Source organism: Budorcas taxicolor, chromosome 16, assembly GCF_023091745.1.
Source record: "Budorcas taxicolor isolate Tak-1 chromosome 16, Takin1.1, whole genome shotgun sequence".
In the NCBI taxonomy this organism is placed as follows: domain Eukaryota; kingdom Metazoa; phylum Chordata; class Mammalia; order Artiodactyla; family Bovidae; genus Budorcas; species Budorcas taxicolor.
The window spans coordinates 73,530,566-73,550,678 of record NC_068925.1 but is presented as its reverse complement, the minus strand read 5'-3'; the positions used below and the strand labels follow the sequence as shown (position 1 = coordinate 73,550,678).

Below are 20,113 nucleotides of genomic sequence, written 5' to 3'. Positions count from 1 at the left end.
CAAATGATGACGGTACAAAAATAGACGGTGACATCAGACATAGGCTGTCTAAGGACAGGGAACACTCGGAACTTCCTGTGCCTACCGCAGTCTCGGGGGGGGATCTGGGCAGAGAAGCCCAGTGTGCTAGTACACACGAGGGGTCCTTGCTGCTGTCCCAACCCATCCCCAGCGGCTGCTGTTTCTTTCCTGGTAGTTTTCATGTTGTTACAAATATCATGGCAGTAAGAAAAAATTAAAAATGAAGGAAAATACCCTTTAGACGGCATGCCCCCCTCTTCCAAAATTCTGCAGGGAGAGTTCAGACGCAGCTCCCATCTTGCAGGGTGGGGGCACATGCCTCTCCCCAGAGAGAGCGAGCGGAAGTGACTGGTCCCACTTGCGTTTTCTGTTGGGAAAAGCCTACTTTGAAAGTTGTTGGTCATGTAGGTGTGTGTGTGTGTGTGGCGGTGTCTAGGGCAGGACGGTAGGTTTTTGTCATCTTGGACTTTCATTTTTTTTTTTAACAACAGACCTCTCAGCTTGCGCCAAAAATGTCTCTCTCTGACTCTGGGGACTGGGGCCTCGATATTTCAAACAGCTCCTGAGGCGACTGAGAGGACCTTCTGGAAGTTAATATCCTGAGTATCTCAGAGAGCTGTTTCTCAATGCTCGTCATCTTGGTGCTCAAGGCCTTGATGTCCTCCTTGAGCTCGTGCTTCACCTCCAGGACAGCAGCCTGCAGCGTCTGCTCAGGGATGGGGTAGAAGGAGTGTTTCACCTCTGCCAAGACGGGGCTCCGGTCCTGGGGGCTTCTGGCCTCACCCACGTTGTCCAGACGCAGGTCGCTCTTGGTGATGCCGCTGTCGCACGAGTCCGTCTTCTTGAGCGTGGCCTCGCCGGCGGCCTTCGTCCTCTCGGGGAGCGTCTCCATGGACTCGGCCTTGGACACCTTGCTCCAGTCCTCGGTTTTCCCGCAGGCATCCTTGAAGCGGGCCCAGCCCTTGCGCTTGGCGCAGTCGGCCCCGCCGGCCTTGGGGCCCAGGCCCTCGGCCCCAGGCGCCTGCAGCCGGGCATGATCCAGGCCCGCCGGGGCGGCTGCCGGGAAGGCCACGGGCGTGGCAGGGCTCTCTCGGACGGTGACGACGCTGGCCTTCACCAGGCCGTGGTGGCTGTGCTCGGTGAGGACGCTGCCCTTCTCCACGTCCAGGTCGTCCAAGTCCCGGCCGCCCCTCTCCGCGGCCAGCCTGGCCTCCTTCTGCTGGCGGAACCTCTGGAAGAGCCGCCGGACGGGGTGGTCGGGCGGCAAGATCAGGGGGGCCTCATTCTTCCGCTTCATGCGCTCCTCCTCCTCCCGTTTCACGTCACTGATCTTCCTGAACACGATCTGCGGGGAGACACAGTACAAGCCATGTTAAGCCAGCTGTGGTGCCAGACCACCTGACCTGCCTCCTGAGAAACCTGTATGCAGACCAGGAAGCAACAGTTAGAACCGGACATGGAACAACGGACTGCTTCCAAATTGGGAAAGGAGTATGTCAATACTGTATATTGTCACCCTGCTTATTTAACTTATAAGCAGAGCACATCATGTGAAATGCCGGGCTGGATGAAGCACAAGTGGAATCAAGATTTCAGGGAGAAATATCAATAACCTCAGATATGCAGATGACACCACCCTTATGGCAGAAAGTGAAGAGGAGAGTGAAAAAGCTGGCTTAAAACTCAACATTCAAAAAAAAAAAAAATGAAGATCATAGCATCCAGTTCCATCACTTCATGTCAAATAGATGGGGAAACAATGAAAACACTGACAGACTTTCTTTTCTTGGGCTCCAAAATCACTGCAGCCATGAAATTTAAAGATGCTTGCTCCTTGGAAGAAAAGCTATAACTAACCTAGACAGCGTACTAAAAAGTAGAGACATCACTGCTGACAAAGGTCCATCTGGCTAAAGCTGTGGTTTTTCTAGCAATCATGTACAAGATGTGAGAGTCGGACCATAAAGAAAACTGAGTGCTAAAGAATTGATGCTTTTGAACTGTGGTGCTAGAGAAGATTCTCAAGAGTCCCTTGGACTGCAAGGAGAGCCAACCAGTCCATCCTAAAGACCAGTCCTGGGTGTTCATTGGTAGGACTGATTTTGAAGCTGAAACTCTAGTACTTGGGCCACCTGATGTGAAGAGCTGACTCACTGGAAGACCCTGATGCTGGGAAAGATTGAGGGCAGGAGGAGAAGGGGACAACAGAGGATGAGATGGCTGGATGGCATCACCAACTCGATGGACATGGGTTTGGGTAGACTCTGGGAGTTGGTGATGGACAGGGAGGCCTGGCGTACTGCGGTTCATGGGGTTGCAAAGAGTCGGAGGCTACTGAGCGACTGAACTGAAAACTAGTGCTCGAGAAGACTCTTGAGAGTCCCTTGGACTGCAAGGAGATCAAACCAATCCATCCTAAAGGAAATCAGTCCTGAATATTCATTGGAAGGACTGATGATGAAGCTCCAATACTTTGACCACCTGATGTGAAGTGCTGACTCATTGGAAAAGACCCTGATGCTGGGAAAGATTGAAGGCAGGAGGAGAAGGGGACGACAGAGGATGAGAAGGTTGGATGGCATGATTGACTCAATGGACATGAGTTTGAGCAAGCTCCTAGGAGACAGTGATGGACAGGGAAGCCTGGCGTGCTGCCCATGGCTTCGCAGAGTCAGACAGGAATGGGCAACTGACCAACAGCACTGGTCCAGGCACCAGTGATGGGGTAAGTCTGGATCCTCCCTAGCCAGACAGTCCTGACAGCCCACAGGAATGCCTGATGTGTTGGGCATGGGAGGCCCATGCTGAATCCTGAACAGTGTAGATGGGGAGACAGGATGCCCCAGGGCAGAGGTGGCTGCTGTGCCTCACTCATCTCTCTGGAGATCCCTCTGAAGGCTCACTGAGCAGTGGGCCTTAGTAGACAGTCCGGGAGCTGAACTGAATTGGCACCCAGTTCTTCAGATTGCAGGGCTTCCTGAGCAGTTGTTTTCAAGTTTGTTTGAGAAGGTAATCCTGGGAGCTGAAGTGAGTCAGCACCCTTGACTGCCTCTCCTGGGTTGCATTTCAGGAGGGCCAAGCCCCGACCAGACCCAGGGAAGCAGGGTCCCCGTGACAGGGTCCCCACAGCACAGGGAGGGGAAAGACGGGCCTGGAGGGAGGTAAGCCACCTGGAGTCCTGACAGCACGGAGGATGGGAGTCCAGTGGCTTAAAAGGGCTTAGATTGCGGAGTAAAAACATTTATAAAATGTCAATTTTCAGTGGTTTGAGTAAATACAGAGACTGAGGTATGAGTCATAGCAAACTGTGGATAAACCAAAAGAGATTTTGGTTTTAATTGAATTTAGACATATGTCCCAAATCTGAAACACATAGAGAAAGAGTAGAAAGAAAACTCTGCCACTGACCAGCTGTGTGACCCTGGGCAAGTCACATCCTTCCTTGGCTGGACCAGATCAACAGTTCTCAAATCTAGCTGCACTTCAAAACCACATCAAAGAGGAGGTGGTCTCTACTGAGGGAGACTTCTCCGTGGCAGGGTCAGAAACTGGCATTTGCAGCAAGCTCCCAGGTGCTGCTGACCCAGGCAGCTGAGGCCAGCGCTGCTGACCAGGCTCTCAGAACCCCAGGGCTGACAACTAGTGAGGTCACTGTGCTGTCCTCCGTGTGTGCACCTGCTTATGCGTGAGTGTGGTCACACACCACCTCTGCACCCTCCTCCCCTCCTCTGTGATGCTGAGACTGAGCTGGGTGCAGAGTGGGGTCGTGGGAGAGGAGGAGGAATGACCCCAGTGAGCCCCTAGTCCCTGAGGATGACTGAAAGGCGACTGACTGGCAGGCTTTGCAATCACTTATGCCACCTTTTTCCTCTGACTGGACAAAAGGCTGGTTTGCTGTCTGGGGTAGAGGATACCAAGCCAAGCAAACGTGCTGAGCACCGACTGTATGCAAGGCACATACCCATAACCACTCCATGACAGAGGAAGGCCAGGCCTTTTTGCCCAGAGCTGGAGTCTATGCTGGCACTGACTCAAGCCACTTAGAGGGACAGAGCAGCATGGGGTCAGGAGGAAGGCCCACCCGAATGTCCCTAAAGGCCCTGGTGACGCTGATTTCCTCATAGTTTCCTCAGCCACCAGCCCCCTCCACCAGTAGCCCTGCCTGGTTTTATGACAGAGCATAAAGCATGAAGATTAATGAACTTGACCATTTAAGAAACTGAAAACACAGAAAAACAAGCTGAAGATGAAGAGATATGACGAGGCTTTTTGAAAAGGCTGCTTCTTAACCCTCTCAAGATGGCCATTTCTGTTTCCTGTGGAATCAAATGCTACATTTTTCTCTCAACAGCATCAGGAACATATGGTCCATGCAGACGCAGAGTCTCAGAGGGTGCAGGGCTCCCAAAGAGACCGAGGCCAGTCCAGGTCAGTAATCACTCCCTGAGCTAAGCCTGTGTGTGCCAGCGCCTGGAGCTAGAAGGGAGGAAAGCACAGCGCTGCACTTGAGGCAGACTCGCAGCTGAAGTACAAGGGGCTGAGTTTCCCGGAGAAGGGTCGGGGGGTGCGGGGTGGGTGGAGTCACTTGGAGTGATGGGCAGCATGAGCACAAGTTTTGGATCCCAGACAGGCCTAGGACCACGGTCCTCAAGCTTCAGTTTCTTTGTCTGTGGAAGCAGATAGCACTACTGGTTCCCTGGTGGCTCAGATGTAGAGAGTCTGCCTGCAATGCAGGAGACTAGGGTCGGGAAGGTCCCCTGGAGAAGGAAAGGGCAACCCACTCCAGTACTGCTGCCTGGAAATCCCATGGACAGAGGAGCCAGGCGGGCTACAGTCCACGTGGTTGCACAGAATCCAGCATGACTGAGCAACTGACACTTAGTATCATGAGGATGAAGTTGGGTAATAGTCTTAAAAAGAGTTCTTGACATTCACTAGTCGCTGAGTAAATGTATTATGTATCATTCATTGTGGGGGCAACCCTTGAGATGATTCTAGAAGGATGAGTTGGAATTAGGAATAAAAGGTGAAAGACTTGGGCAAAGGTGTTCACACGGGAAACAGTGCATGTACTGACACAAAGGTAGAAAGGCCACCCAGCAGAGAGCCGTGTCTTCATGGCAGCAGTCCCAGTGGGAGGAGATGACTTTGTTCAATGTTTGATGATGTGTGCTATCTCACATCATCCTTGCAGCAGCCCCAGCAGGTGGGGACAACCATCCTCATTATTTAAATGAAAAAACCAAGCTTAGAAAGGGTAGCTGACCACCTAAGGGCACTCACAGAGTGGAGCTAAGACACAAACGCTGGCCATCTGAGCCCCCATCGTACCCACGTTCTGAGTCGTTCAGCTAGGGACATGCCTTGATTTTAGGGAAAAGGATTTTTCTCTCGGATGTGTTGATTAACTCCACCCCTGCCCCACCACCTCTCTTGTAGTTTCTCTTACTCTCTGTCCATCAGCGAGCTCTCTAAAGAATTCAGGGACAGCATTGTGAAGCAGAGGCGTCTGGCCAAAGGGCGGTGAGAGACCATGAAACTGAGGATCTCAAAGAATCTAAGAGGAGGAGGACTCACTAGGTACATTAGAACCTATTAGTGTGGTCCTTGACTTCATGTGAGAGCCAGGTTTGGAGTGGTTAAGGTGAGAAAGAAGACCTGTGAGGACACAGGAGCTGAGTATTTTGTTTCTGGGAAAATCTTGCCTCCCTGGAGAGTGGTGAGGCTATCAGTTATGCTCAGGGCATGGCCTCAGGTAGGAGGAGCAGGAGTCCCAGTGGATTTTGTCCACAAAGAATCTAGAGACCAGCGGTCCTCTGGGTCCATGGCACCCAGAGTGCAGCTCACAGGCCAGCCCCTCCCATGCACCATCTGCAGTTTCCTCTGGCATCAATCAAGAATGACCTTGTCAGACCCCTTAGTGACATCCCATGAGGACTGGCATCATCTCTTTCACTCTTTTAAGGCCCCCCCCCCCCCCCGCCCCCGACAGCGAGAGGATCAGCAAAGTCTTCTGTGGACAGACTAGCCTGGGTCTGTTCATCTGTCGTCAGGAAGGCTCAAACCCAAGAGTAACGAGGATCCCTTCTTCCTAACACTACCAAGTGAAGGAGACACACCCCTTGTTTGCTGCTGAGAGAAGAGATGCTGCTGTTGTGTGGGTGTCACTGGCCTCGAGTGTTTCTCTGAGGCCATATTTCTCATTCTCTTTCTCACCTTGTGACTTACAGGCACCAGAAGATACATCCACCCGAACCTCATGATGTGATGATGTTTGGGCTTAGGGTCTTTGCAGATGTAATAAGGTAAGGATGTTGAGGTGAGATCACTCTGCATCAGGGTGGGCCCTAAATCCAAGCATGAGCATCCTTCCAAGAGATAGAAGAGAGAAGACATAAAACAGAGCAAAAGGCCGCATGAAGACGAAGGTAGACATTGGAGTTTTGTATTTAGCTACATCACTTTGCCAACAAAGGTCCATCTAGTCAAAGCTATAGTTTATCCAGTAGTCATGTATGGATGTGAGAGTTGGAGCATAAAGAAAGCTGAGTGCCAAAGAACTGATGCTTTTGAACTGTGGTGATGGAGAAGACTCTTGAGAGTGCCTTGAACAGCAAGGAGATCAAGCCAGTCAATCCTAAAGGAAATCAACCCTGAATATTCACTGGTAGGACTGACACTGAAGCTCCAATACTTTGCCACCTGATGTGAAGAGCTGATTCACTGGAAAAGACCCTGATGCTGTGAAAGATTGAGGGCGGGAGGAGAAGGGGGTGACAGAAGATAAGATGGTTGGATGGCATTATCGACTCAGTGAACATGAGTTTGAGCAAGCTCCAGGAGATAGTGTAGGACAGGGAAGCCTGGAGTGCTGCAGTCCATGGGGTCACAAAGAGTCAGACACGACTGAGCAACAACAATTTAGCTACAAGCCAAGAAATGCCATGGACTGCGGATAGCACCAGAAGCTATGAGAGGCATGGACTGGTTCTCACAGCCTCCAGGAGGAGCCGACCTTATAGACACCTTGGTTCAAGTGTCTATCCTCCACACACAGAATACATTTCTGTTGTTTTAAGCCACCCAGGTTGAGATAATTTGTAGTCACAGCCCTGAGACTGGGTTCCTATACAGCTGCTGCTTATTCCCATCCCCTGAGTGTGGTCCTCCCCCAAAGCCCTGCCCTATTCTCTCTGTGCTCCATGAGGTCTTTCTGCTTCACTGCCCACCTCACCTTCGTGCGGCTAAGAGCCAGCAGAGGTGCTGACAAGAATGGTACAAGCACCCTCCCTGCTGGGACCCTGAGGACATTTCTCGTTCTTTCTATGCTTCAGTTGTCTTATTGACAAAACTTCTTACTTTGAGCCTTGCTGCAGCGATGTGATGAAAAGACATTTGTGAGAAACCGCTCCCTCCCTTCACATTCACAAGCAATGCTGTTTTTCTCTCCAGCCCCAGCTCTAAACCTGAATCTTCCCATGCAGAGCATGGCTGTATCATTGCCTCATTGACCCCTCAACCTCCACTCTCCCAGCCAGAGCAGCCTCCCTCCCACCCATCTTTCCTGTGTGTGAGCCAAGCCACCAGCCAGGCAGGAGGAAATGGGGAGCTGGGGACAAGCCTCCCCCATCAAAGATGCTCCAGGATTAAGACAAGTGGACCAGTGTTTATCCTCCAGCACTCCCTCAACAATGCGTCCCTCTTGTCTAGGGAAGCACTGATTGTGACCTGTGAAATGAAGTTAACACTACTGTTTCATGATTCCACAGGAAAACTTAAAAGTGGAAGATGCTCAGAACTAGGACAAATAATCCTAAAATTTATATGGAACCACAAAAGACCCCAGATTGTCAAAACAATCCTGAGGAAAAGGAACAAAGCTGAAGGCATAACTCTTCAGGCCTTCATTCACACAGTGCTACAAAGTCACAGTAATCATAGTATTGGCACGAAAACAGATATATAGATCAATGGAATATAATAGCACAGAAACAAACCCACACACCTATAGTCAATTAATCTACAAAAAGGAGGCAAGAATATACAACAGAGAAAAGACAGACTCTTCAGCAAGTGGTGTTGGGAAAGCTGGACAGCCACCTCTGAATCAATGAAATTAGACCACTCCCTCACATCATATACAAAAATAAATGCAAAAAGGTTTAAAGGCCTAAATATAAGACATGACGTCATAAAATTCCTAGAAGAGAACATAGGCAAAACATTCTCAGGATATAAATTTTAGCAATATTTTCTTAGATAAGTCTCCCAAGGCATAATAAAAACAAAAATAAACATATGGGACCTAATGAAACTTAAAACCTTTTGCAGATTAAAGGAAACCATCAACAAAATGAAAAGACAACTTACATAATGGGAGAAAATATTTGCAAATGAGGCAACTGGCAAAGGCATCATCTCACACCTGTCAGAATGGCTTCATCAAAAAGGCTACAAGTAATAAATGCTGGAGAGGGTGTGGGAAAAAGGGAACCCTCCTACACTGTTAGTGGGAATGTAAATTGGTGCAGTCACTATTGAAAACAGTATGGAAGTTCCTTTAAAAGTAGAACCACTATATGATCTAGTAATCCAACTTCTGAACATATATCCAGAGAAGACCATAATTTGAAAAAATACTTGCATCCCAGTATTCATAGCAGCACTATTTACAGCGGCCAATACATGGAAACTACCCAAGAGCCCATCAGCAGATGACTGGTTAAAAATACATGGTATATAATATACACACTGGAATATTATTCAGCCATAGAAAGGACAAGATATTGATATTTTCAGCAACATAGATGGACTTAGAGAATATCATATTCAGTGAAGTCAGTCATAAACAAATATCTGATATCATTTATATGTGGAATCTAAAAATTGAATCTACATACAAAATAAAGAGAGACTCACATAGGAAAGAAACTCATGGTTCCCAAAGGGGAAAGGGAGGTAGGTGAGGGATAAATTAGGAGTTTGGGATTAACAGACACAAAGTATTAAATATAAAATAGATAAGCAACAGGGTTTACTGTATATAAATTTACTGTATATATCACAAAGGGCTGGGTAGATTCGATATCCTGTAATAAGCAATAATGGAAAATAATCTGAAAAATATAACTGAATCATTTTGCTGTACATCTGAAGCTAACACAACCTTGTAAATAAACTATATTTTTTTAAAAGGCAGAAGATGACTTGTGACTTGCAAAACTCAAATCCACCATATACTCCTCTGCCTAAATTACATTTAGCTCACTCCCTACCACTTCCTTCAACCTATACTCCTGCACAAACCTGCTCACCACAGCTCTGGAAAGTTGGGACCACATTTATCTCCACCCTAAGCATAGTCTTCTGAACATTCTTTTTGCCTCTGATCTCAGACAGAGGGAAAGTAGGGGTATTTGTCCTGTAAACAGCAGCAAAGGGAACCCTAAGGCGGGGGAGCCACTGTGGGCACTGAAGGTTGACACTTTTTTTCCTACTTTAAAAACTTTTATTTTATATTGGAGTATAACTGATTTCCTATGTTGTGTTAGTTTCAAGTGTATACCACAGTGACTCAATTATGTGTGTGTGTGTGTGTGTATATTCTATTCTTTTTCAAATTATTTTCCCATGTAGGTTATTACAGAACATTGAGTAGAGTTCTTCGTGGCATACAGTAGGTCGTTGTTGGTTATTTTATATATAGTAGTGTGTACACATTAATCCTATCCTAATTTATCCCTCCCTCTCACCTTTCCCCTTTGGTTACTGTAAGCTTGTTTTGTAAGTCCATAAGTCTGTTTCATAAATATGTTCATTTTAATCATTTTTTAACAAATAAGTGATATCATATGTGCTTAGTTGTTCAGTTGTGTCCAACTCTGCAACCCCACGGACTGCAGTCCGCCAGGCTCCTCTGTCCATGGGGATTCTCCAGCCAAGGATACTGGAGTGGGTTACCATGCCCTCCTCCAGGGGATCTTCCCAACCCAGGGATTGAACCCAGTTCTCCTCCATTGCAGGTGGATTCTTTACCATCTGAGCCACCAGGGAAGCCCTGTGGCTCATATGCTATTTGTCTTTCTCTGTCTGACTTGTGCAGGTTGACATTTCACTGCCACCACTTCACATCTGATCACTCTACCGTGTTTCCACTCCCTTCCTCTGAACCTTCAACAAGAAAAGTGGCCAGTACCAAGCAGGTGTTCAGTGAAGCACCAGATATTGGGCTAAGCACTTTGTTTGCATCAGTAACCCACTCCTCACCACCACCCGGTGACATGGATACGGAAGTCACTCACTCAGGCAAGTCTGCACAAAATCAACACACAGAAATCCCATGCATTCCTATACACTAATAATGAGAAAATAGAGACATTAAGGAAACAGTTCCATTCACCATTGCAACGAAAACAATAAAATACTTAGGAATATATCACCTAAAGAAACTAAAGACCTATATATAGAAAACTATAAAACACTGGTGAAAGAAATCAAAGAGGACACTAACAGATGGAGAAATATACCATGTTCATGGATCAGAAGAATCAATATAGTGAAAATGAGTATACTACCCAAAGCAATCTATACATTCAATGCAATCCTTATCAAGCTACCAACGGTATTTTTCACAGAGCTAGAACAAATAATTTCACAATTTGTATGGAAATACAAAAAGCCTACAATAGCCAAAGCAATCTTGAGAGAGAAGAATGGAACTGGAGGAATCAACCTGCCTGACTTCAGGCTCTACTACAAAGCCACAGTCATCAAGACAGTATGGTACTGGCACAAAGACAGAAATATAGATCAATGGAACAAAATAGAAAGCCCAGAGATAGATCCACGCACCTATGGACACCTTATCTTTGACAAAGGAGGCAAGAATATACAATGGAGAAAAGACCATCTCTTTAACAAGTGGTGCTGGGAAAACTGGTCAACCACTTGTAAAAGAATGAAACTAGATCACTTTCTAACACCATACAAAATAAACTCAAAATGGATCAAAGATCTAAACGTAAGACCAGGAACTATAAAACTCCTAGAGGGGAACATAGGCAAAACACTCTCCAACATCACAGCAGGATCCTCTATGACCCACCTCCCAGAATACTGGAAATAAAAGCAAAAATAAACAAATGGGACCTAATTAAACTTAAAAGCTCCTGCACAACAAAGGAAACTATAAGCAAGGTGAAAAGACAGCCTTCAGAATGGGAGAAAATAATAGCAAATGAAGCAACTGACAAACAACTAATCTCAGAAGTATACAAGCAACTCCTGCAGCTCAATTCCAGAAAAATAAATGACCCAATCAAAAAATGGGCCAAAGAACTAAATAGACATTTCTCCAAAGAAGACATACAGATGGCTAACAAACACATGAAAAGATGCTCAATGTCACTCATTATCAGAGAAATGCAAATCAAAACCACAATGAGGTACCATTTCATGCCAGTCAGAATGGCTGTGATCCAAAAGTCTACAAACAATAAATGCTGGAGAGGGTGTGGAGAAAAGGGAACCCTCTTACACTGTTGGTGGGAATGCAAACTAGTACAGCCACTATGGAGAACAGTGTGGAGATTCCTTAAAAAACTGGAAATAGAACTGCCTTATAACCCGGCAATCCCACTGCTGGGCATACACACGGAGACAACCAGAATTGAAAGAGACACGTGTACCCCAATGTTCATCGCAGCACTGTTTATAATAGCCAGGACATGGAAGCAACATAGATGTCCATCAGCAGATGAATGGATAAGAAAACTGTGGTATGTATACACAATGGAGTATTACTCAGCCATTAAAAAGAATACATGAAGCAACTGACAAACAACTAATCTCAAAAATATACAAGCAACTTACGCAGCTCAATTCCAGAAAAAGAAATGACCCAATCAAAAAATGGGCCAAAGAACTAAATAGACATTTCTCCGAAGAGGACATACGGATGGCTAACAAACACATGAAAAGATGCTCAACATCACTCATTATCAGAGAAATGCAAATCAAAACCACAATGAGGTACCACTTCACACCAGTCAGAATGGCTGCGATCCAAAAATCTGCAAGCAATAAATGCTGGAGAGGGTGTGGAGAAAAGGGAACCCTCCTACACTGTTGGTGGGAATGCAAACTAGTACAGCCACTATGGAGAACAGTGTGGAGATTCCTTAAAAAATTGCAAATAGAACTCCCTTATGACCCAGCAATCCCACTGCTGGGCATACACACCGAGGAAACCAGAACTGAAAGAGACACATGTACCCCAATGTTCATCACAGCACTGTTTATAATAGCCAGGACATGGAAACAACCTAGATGTCCATCAGCAGATGAATGGATAAGAAAGCTGTGGTACATATACACAATGGAGTATTACTCAGCCGTTAAAAAGAATTCATTTGAATCAGTTCTGATGAGATGGACGAAACTGGAGCCGATTATACAGAGTGAAGTAAGCCAGAAAGAAAAACACCAATACAGTATACTAACACATATATATGGAATTTCGAAAGATGGCAATGACGACCCTGTATGCAAGATAGGAAAAAAGACGCAGCTGTCTATAACGGACTTTTGGACTCAGAGGGAGAGGGAGAGGGTGGGATGATATGGGAGAATGGCATTCTATCATGTATACTATCATGTAAGAATTGAATCGCTAGTCTATGTCTGATGCAGGATACAGCATGCTTGGGGCTGGTGCATGGGGATGACCCACAGAGATGTTATGGGGAGGGAGGTGGGAGGGGGGTTCATGTTTGGGAACACATGTAAGAATTAAAGATTTTAAAATTAAAAAATAAATAAATAAATAAATAATTTAAAAAGAAAAAAGAATACATTTGAATCAGTTCTAATGAGGTATATGAAACTGGAGCCTATTATACAGAGTGAAGTAAGCCAGAAAGAAAAATACCAATACAGTATACTAACGCATATATATGGAATTTAGAAAGATGGTAACGATAACCCTGTATGTGAGACAGCAAAAGAGACACAAATGTATAGAACAGTCTTTTGGATTCTGTGGGAGAGGGCGAGGGTGGGATGATTTGGGAGAATGGCATTGAAACATGTATAATATCATATGTGAAATGAATCGCCAGTCCAGGTTTGATGCAGGATACAGGATGCTGAGGGCTGGAGCACTAGGATGACCCAGAGGGATGGTATGGGGAGGGAGGTTCAGGATGGGGTACACGTGTACACTCGTGGTGGATTCATGTTGATGTATGGCAAAACCAATACAATATTGTAATTAGCCTCCAATTAAATACATTTATATTGAATATTATGACCTATAAAAAAAATAGGCAGAGGACTTGAATAGACGTTTTTCCAAAGAAGACATACCGATGGCCAAGATGCACAGGGAAAGATGCTCAACATTGCTAATCAACAGAGAGATGCATATCAAAGATACCACCTCACACCTATCAGAATGGTTATTATAAAAAAAGAAATAACAAGTATTGGGCAGGATGTGGAGAAAAGAGAATCCTTGCACTCCATTGGTGGGAATGTAAATTGCTGCAGCCACTATGGAAAACAATACTGAGACTCCTCAAAAAATTAAAACAGAGCTACCATATGACCTAGCAATTCCATTTCTGTGTTTTTATCCAAAGAAAATGACGCTAATTTGAAAAGATATATGCACACTAGTGTTTACAGTTCAGAGCAGCATTACTTACAATGGCCACAATATGGAAGCAGCCTAAGTATCCATTGATGGATGAATGCATAAATAAGATGGGGGACACACACAATGGAATACTACTCAGTCATTAAGAAAATAATGAAATCTTGCCATTTTTCAACAACGTGGGTGGCCCTTGAGAGTATTATGCTAAATAAGTCAGAGGAAAACAAGTAGTGTATGATTTCACTAACATGTGGAATCTAAAAAATAAGACGAATAATCAAGATAAAACTCACAGATACAGAGAACAGATTTCTGGTTTCCAAGGGGACAATATTGGGAAGTGGGTGAAATAGGTTAAGGGGACAGATGCTTAGTTAAACTAGTCATCAGATATAATGTACAGCATGGTGACTGTAATCAATAATATTATATGGCAAATTTGAAAATTGCTGTCATCACACACACCAAAAAAGTTTGTAGTTTTGTATGGTGACAGATGGTAACTAGACTTATTGTGGTGATAATGTCACTCTGTATAAAAATATCAAATCATTATGTTGTACAGCTGAAACTAATGGGATATTGTATGTCAATTATGCTTCAATTTAAAAAATGATAATTCCACTCAAAGTAATCTATGGATTTTAGTACTATAATGGTGCTTTTACGCAAATAAAGTAATGTACCCTAAAATTCATATATTCTCAAGGCATTCTGAATAGCCAGAACTATCTTGAAAAAGGAAAGCAAAGTTGGAGGTCTCATGCGTGCGTGCATGCTAAGTCTCTTCAGTCATATCCGACTCTGTGCAACCCCATGGACTAGTCCACCAGGCTCTTCTCCAGGCAAGAGTACTGGAGTGGGTTGTCATGCCATCCGCCAGGGCATTTTCCCAACCCAGGGATGGAACCCATGTCTCTTATGTCTCCTGCATTGGTAGGCAAGTTCTTCAGCACTAACATCCCCTGGTTAGACCTGGAGGTCTCATACTTCTAATATAAAATCTTACTACACTGCTACAGTAATCAGAATAGTGTAGCACTGGCAGAAGGACAGATTTATAGGACTACAAATAGAGAATCCAGAAATAAACCCTCATCTACAGAGTTAATTATTTTTGACATGCCTGCAAATGCAGGAGATGTAAGAGACATGGGTTTGATCCCCGGGTCAGGAAGATTCCCTGGAGGAGGGAGGGCATGGCAACCCACTCCAGTATTCTTGCCTGGAAAATCCCATGGACAGAGGAGCCTGGCAGGTTATGGTCCATAGAGTTGCAAAGAGTTGAACATGACTGAATTAACTGAATAGTTAATTATTTTTGACAAAGGTTCCTAGGAAGGACAGTCTTCATCAAATGATGCTCAGAGAAGTGGATATCCATACGCAAAACAGTGAAGTCAAACCCCTTCCTTACACTGCATACAAAAATTAACTCAAGATCACAGATCTAAATGTAAGAGGTAAAGCCATAAAATTGTTTGAATTTTACGTTAGGAGAAAACATATGGAAAAATGTTCACAATATGGACTTGGCAATGATTTTTTAGCCATGGAACTGAAAGCGTATGGAACAGAAGAGTCTGGGATGAACAGGACACTATTTCAAATGGATAACCAACAAGGACCTACTGTAGAGCACAGGGAACTCTGCTCAGTGTTCTGTGCTAGTCTGGATGGGAGGGGAGTCTGGGGGAGAATGGACGCATGCATCTTTATGACTGAGTCCCTTTGCTGTCTACCTGAACCTATCACATGGTTAGTCGGCTGTACTCCAAAATAAAGTTTTTTTTTTAAAATGAAAGAAAAAATGTCTACGCGTCCCACCCCCACCTTGAATTCCACCTCTCTGAGAACCAGTACCCTAGCCTAGAAATCAAGACATACACTGGGAGACAGAGCAAGACTGCTCTGGGCACATATTTTGCATCCTTGTTGAGAGGCCATGCGCGTGTACGTACTTACCCACATATCCTCAGGAGACAGGCTACACCTGCTCAGTGCCTGTATCCCAGCTGCACACACACAGCCCCTCACCTTTCCTGGCTACGCCAGTCCTCTGACCCTCTGAGCTTCCCACTTGGGCACCAGGCATCACTCTCCCCACTTCCCAGTCCCAAGTTCCATCCTGGGCAGAGGCCAGGATACAAAAATAGCTCTGCTGGTGATTTCTCTCTGTACTGCCTGAGCCCTGGGCCTGCAGGGTGTGTGCAGGTGGGAAAAAGAGCCACACCCTGTCCCCCAGGTAGGACCTCTCAGCTGGAGGGTCTGCGGCTGTAGGTACCCTAGCATGCATTGGGCCTGGGTTATCTAGCCCCTTCTTCTGATGTCAGGCCCCATTGAATCACCCATGGAGCTGGGCCGCCCCAACCTTGACCCCAGACCTTGACAGAAGAGCAGCCTGGGGCCTTCCATGCTCAGGACTTCCTTCCTTAGGAAGGAAGACTTCCTTTCCTTCTCCGGAATTCCTCGTGCTGCTTTTAAACCTCATGTTCTGTCTTACAGAGAGATGACACCCCCCTCCCCCATCCCCAGACCTCATTCCACAAGGAAATAGCTCTGAGCAGCCATTCAAAAAAGCCTTTGCTGAGTATGTGAGATGGTCAGCCCCACCTTTAAAGAAAGCAGAGAGAGCCTTCCCCTTGGGAGCTGATGGTCCAGGGGCTTTACTGGCCTGAGCGGATCTGAGGCAGCTGCATTTTACAGGGAGAATAAGAAAGGAAGAGGGGGGCTGGGAGCTTCTCCCCATGGTCCTGGAGACAGATGAGACCCTGTGTGTCTACCCTACTCCCACGATCCAGAGCAGCCCACCTGACTCTCCTCTCCAACTGAGCACCCCCAAGCAAAGCTCCACCCCAGAGCTCTGGAGACAAGCCCTGGGGTGTCCCTTCTCAGACCTCCCAGCACCAGGCATGTAGCATCCTTCCTTGGAGGTCTGGCACCAGGTGCATGAAGCACTCCCTCCAGAAGCTAGGTCCCTCTCTGGCCTCCCAGGATTTGACAGTGCCACATTTTCCTGTCCCCATCCCTGGGAAGGGGAGCTGCTGCTTCTAGTTGTTAATCTGAGCATCTTCGACTTTTCGTTTTTGCTCTTTCACCAATTTCCTCATTCAAATCCTCTCAAAAAAGTGAGTGCAGTTTCAAAAACAACAAACAAAAAACCTAACTATATGCTGCTTTCAAGAGATCTATTTTGAATATAACGATGTTACATAAAGATGAAAAGGATAGAAAGTGTAAACAAAAAAGTTGATGTGGTAATACTAACATTGGACAAAAAGATGTTAAAGGAAGCAGTATTGAATCCATGGACAGAGGAGCCTGGCAGGCTACAGTCCATGGGGTCGCATGATTTAGCAACTAAACCACCACCATTACCAAAGATAAATATTATACCCTTGCTGCTGCTGCTGCTGCTGCTAAGTCGCTTCAGTCGTGTCCAACTCTGTGTGACCCCATAGACGGCAGCCCACCAGGCTCCCCAGTCCCTGGGATTCTCCAGGCAAGAACACTGGAGTGGGTTGCCATTTCCTTCTCCAGTGCATGAAAGTGAAAAGGGAAAATGAAGTCGCTCAGTCGTGTCTGACTCCCAGCGACCCCATGGACTGCAGCCCACCAGGCTCCTCTGTCCATGGGATTTTCCAGGCAAGAGTACTGGAGTGGGGTGCCATTGCCTTCTCCAATTACACCCTTAGCGAAAAAGAAAAGAAAAAACTTAGTGTCATTTTAATTTCTGTTTTCCTGATTGAACCATCATTGATGGGGGGAGGGGCAGGGGAAGCCCTGAAGGGAGAAAGTTCAAGTTGAAACCTCACTACATATGAGACAGAGGAACTTGAACCCCTACCTGGTGACCCACAGCCTGTGTTTTGTTCACCCCAGGCTGCCAGTGGCGGCTGGGGCAGGGACCCTGGGTAATGTCACATTTGTCAGTATCCCTGGCACTTTCGTTTCTCTCTCTGGAGCCTGTGAGGGCGACAGTCAAGGCCTTGACTTTGCTGGTTCTCTTGGCTACAACACAGGGTCCCCTCCCTCCCTCAGCACTCAGTCTACCCTCATCATCGACAGAATCTGCTCTTTTCTAGTTTCTGGCAAATGGTGTGCAGCGAGGCCTGTGCGGGGAAGGCAGAGGCAGATTTTTACCCAAGTCTGTCTTTGGAGGAACCATCTTTTGGGCAGCTGTGTCCCTGGGTGAAGATGTGTGATTCACAGCCTTCTACTGAGCCAAGCCCAGTGCTAAGCCTTTACATGCCTTAACTTTCACCCACAAGCCATGAAGCTGGAACTATTATTGGCCTTCTTTCAAAGGTGAGGGGCTCCGGCTCAGAGAGGGTAAGTCCTCTGCTGACACTTTACTCAGTCTGCAAACCCAGGACCAGAGCCTACACTCGGTCACCGGAGTTGGGATCCCTGCAGATTCCAGAGTGAAGGCACCTTGGGGAGGGCAGAGGTTTGAGCTCCTCTGCTCTGTAACATAGGCTGGGATGGTCTCCAGAGGGCTGAGCACCTGGGGGCTAGCAGGACTTTCCTGGTAGACTGGACACAAGAAACATGGCAGGATACCTACTTGCACCAGGCTTTGAGCGTGTTCTGGGCTAAGCACCTAACCCTAACCCCTGAGGATTAATGAGGTCATGATAAAGGAGGACCAATGTCAATTACCCAGACCCAGGACTGACTGCTGCACTGGGGCCCGGCTCCAGCCCTGGGGGCTGAGAAGTCAGTTCAGCCCTCAGGAGCGTCCCTCTGCCTCTCCATAAGGCCCTTTAGCCTAATGCAGACATAGCGTGTGTTTATTTCACTCCCAAAGGACTCCTCATTCCTAGGGAGCAAATGCAATCATTTGTCTCCTAAACTGCACATTTGCACAAAATTACAGAATGCACGCTGGCACTGCAGTCACTCACTGCCATAGGGTAGGGGTCACTCTCCTTCCGGCCCACGGATCTGTGCAGAGCTCAGGGACCAGCTTCTCACCAAAGAGGCCTGGCCACACAGTCTGCTAAATGCCATCTTTTCCAAGGACCTTCATCTTGCTCCCATCCGCCACCCCCCACACCAGGCAAGGCTGTTCCCGGTAGAGTAATGCCCATCAAGGCATCTGGGGAAGTGACGTTTTAATTTTCAGGAAGCAGTTAATTAGGGGGCTTGCGGAGGTCAACCCTGGGATTTCTTTGGAAGGAATGATGCTAAAGCTGAAACTCCAGTACTTTGGCCACCTCATGCGAAGAGTTGACTCATTGGAAAAGACTTTGATGCTGGGAGGGATTGGGGGCAGAAGAAGGGGACGACCGAGGATGAGATGGCTGGATGGCATCACTGACTCGATGGACGCGAGTCTGAGTGAACTCAGGGAGTTGGTGATGGACAGGGAGGCCTGGCGTGCTGCGATTCATGGGGTCGCAAAGAGTCGGACACGACTGAGCGACTGAACTGAACCGAACTGAACTGAACTGCGGGGCATGTCAAGTGGTGACATCATTTCCATACCCTTTCCTCTGCATTTTCTTTCACATGATATTACAAGCCCATGGTGCATGGATAGTTTGCAGACTATTTCTCTCCTCCTTTTGATATCCAGATGGCAGGAGCTGGTCCTGAATCCCACGCAGGGTAGGAAGGCTGGTTGGTTGGGCTGCAGAATCCAGCCTTCAGCTCCTTCAGTTTCGCAACATTTCTCTGATGAAACTTTCACTGTAGGGACAACTTTTGGTGTTTGAGCTGACCCAGAAACTGACTGGACAATTTGTCATTCCCTTCTCACGTCTATATCAGCCCACAGGCTTGAAGCAAGGATGCCTGCGGTATTCTTGGCTTTCCTTGGGGAGGGTAATTGGGGGTGGAGCGTAAGTGCTGCAAACTGGCCCCACTTTGCTGTGACTACCCAGGGCTGGTGCCTCCCACAGCTTAGCCTGTGGGAAATCTCCTGCGAGCAAGAAAGGGGCTGCGGGGCCTGGAGGAGGCGGGGGAAGTGAGCCTGGAGGATGCCTGCTCCCTCTTAGGAGGAACCGGGCACCTGGGATGGATAGAGGCCCAAAAAGATGGACAGATGGAACAGAACAGTGCAAGAGAGGGAGAGAAGAAGAGAAAGATGAGAAACCTTTGCAGAAAAACCTCGCAGAGAGGAAGGAGAAACAGCTGGAGAAAAGGCAGAGAAGAGAAGGCACCGAGGCATCAAGATGGCAGAGAAATGAGCTTTCATGTAGCCAGTCCACCGAAGCAGAGAGGCAGGAGCGGCACCCCGAGAGGGGACCCAGAATCATTTGATAATGACAGCGGCCAGCAGCCACTGCACGCTCCCTGTGTATCAGCTGTGGGTCTCACACTTTGCACACATGATTTCAATGAATCCAAGTAACTCTACTGTCAGGGGAAACGCACTGACCTACTACTGCCCCCTCCTACCCCTCACTGGCCAGGCACCACAGTAACCAT

At 46.9% G+C, this 20,113-nt stretch overlaps 1 protein-coding gene across 1 annotated transcript in view; it reads right to left on the bottom strand.

Annotated features, from left to right (window-relative positions):
• Positions 1-517: 517 nt before the first annotated feature.
• Positions 518-20,113, bottom strand: part of KCNH1 (potassium voltage-gated channel subfamily H member 1) — a 421,111-nt gene continuing 401,515 nt past the window's right edge. The window contains exon 11 of the mRNA XM_052653941.1: positions 518-1,366. Within this exon, the coding sequence (XP_052509901.1) occupies positions 518-1,366 (849 nt within the window). The remainder of the gene's footprint in view (positions 1,367-20,113) is intronic.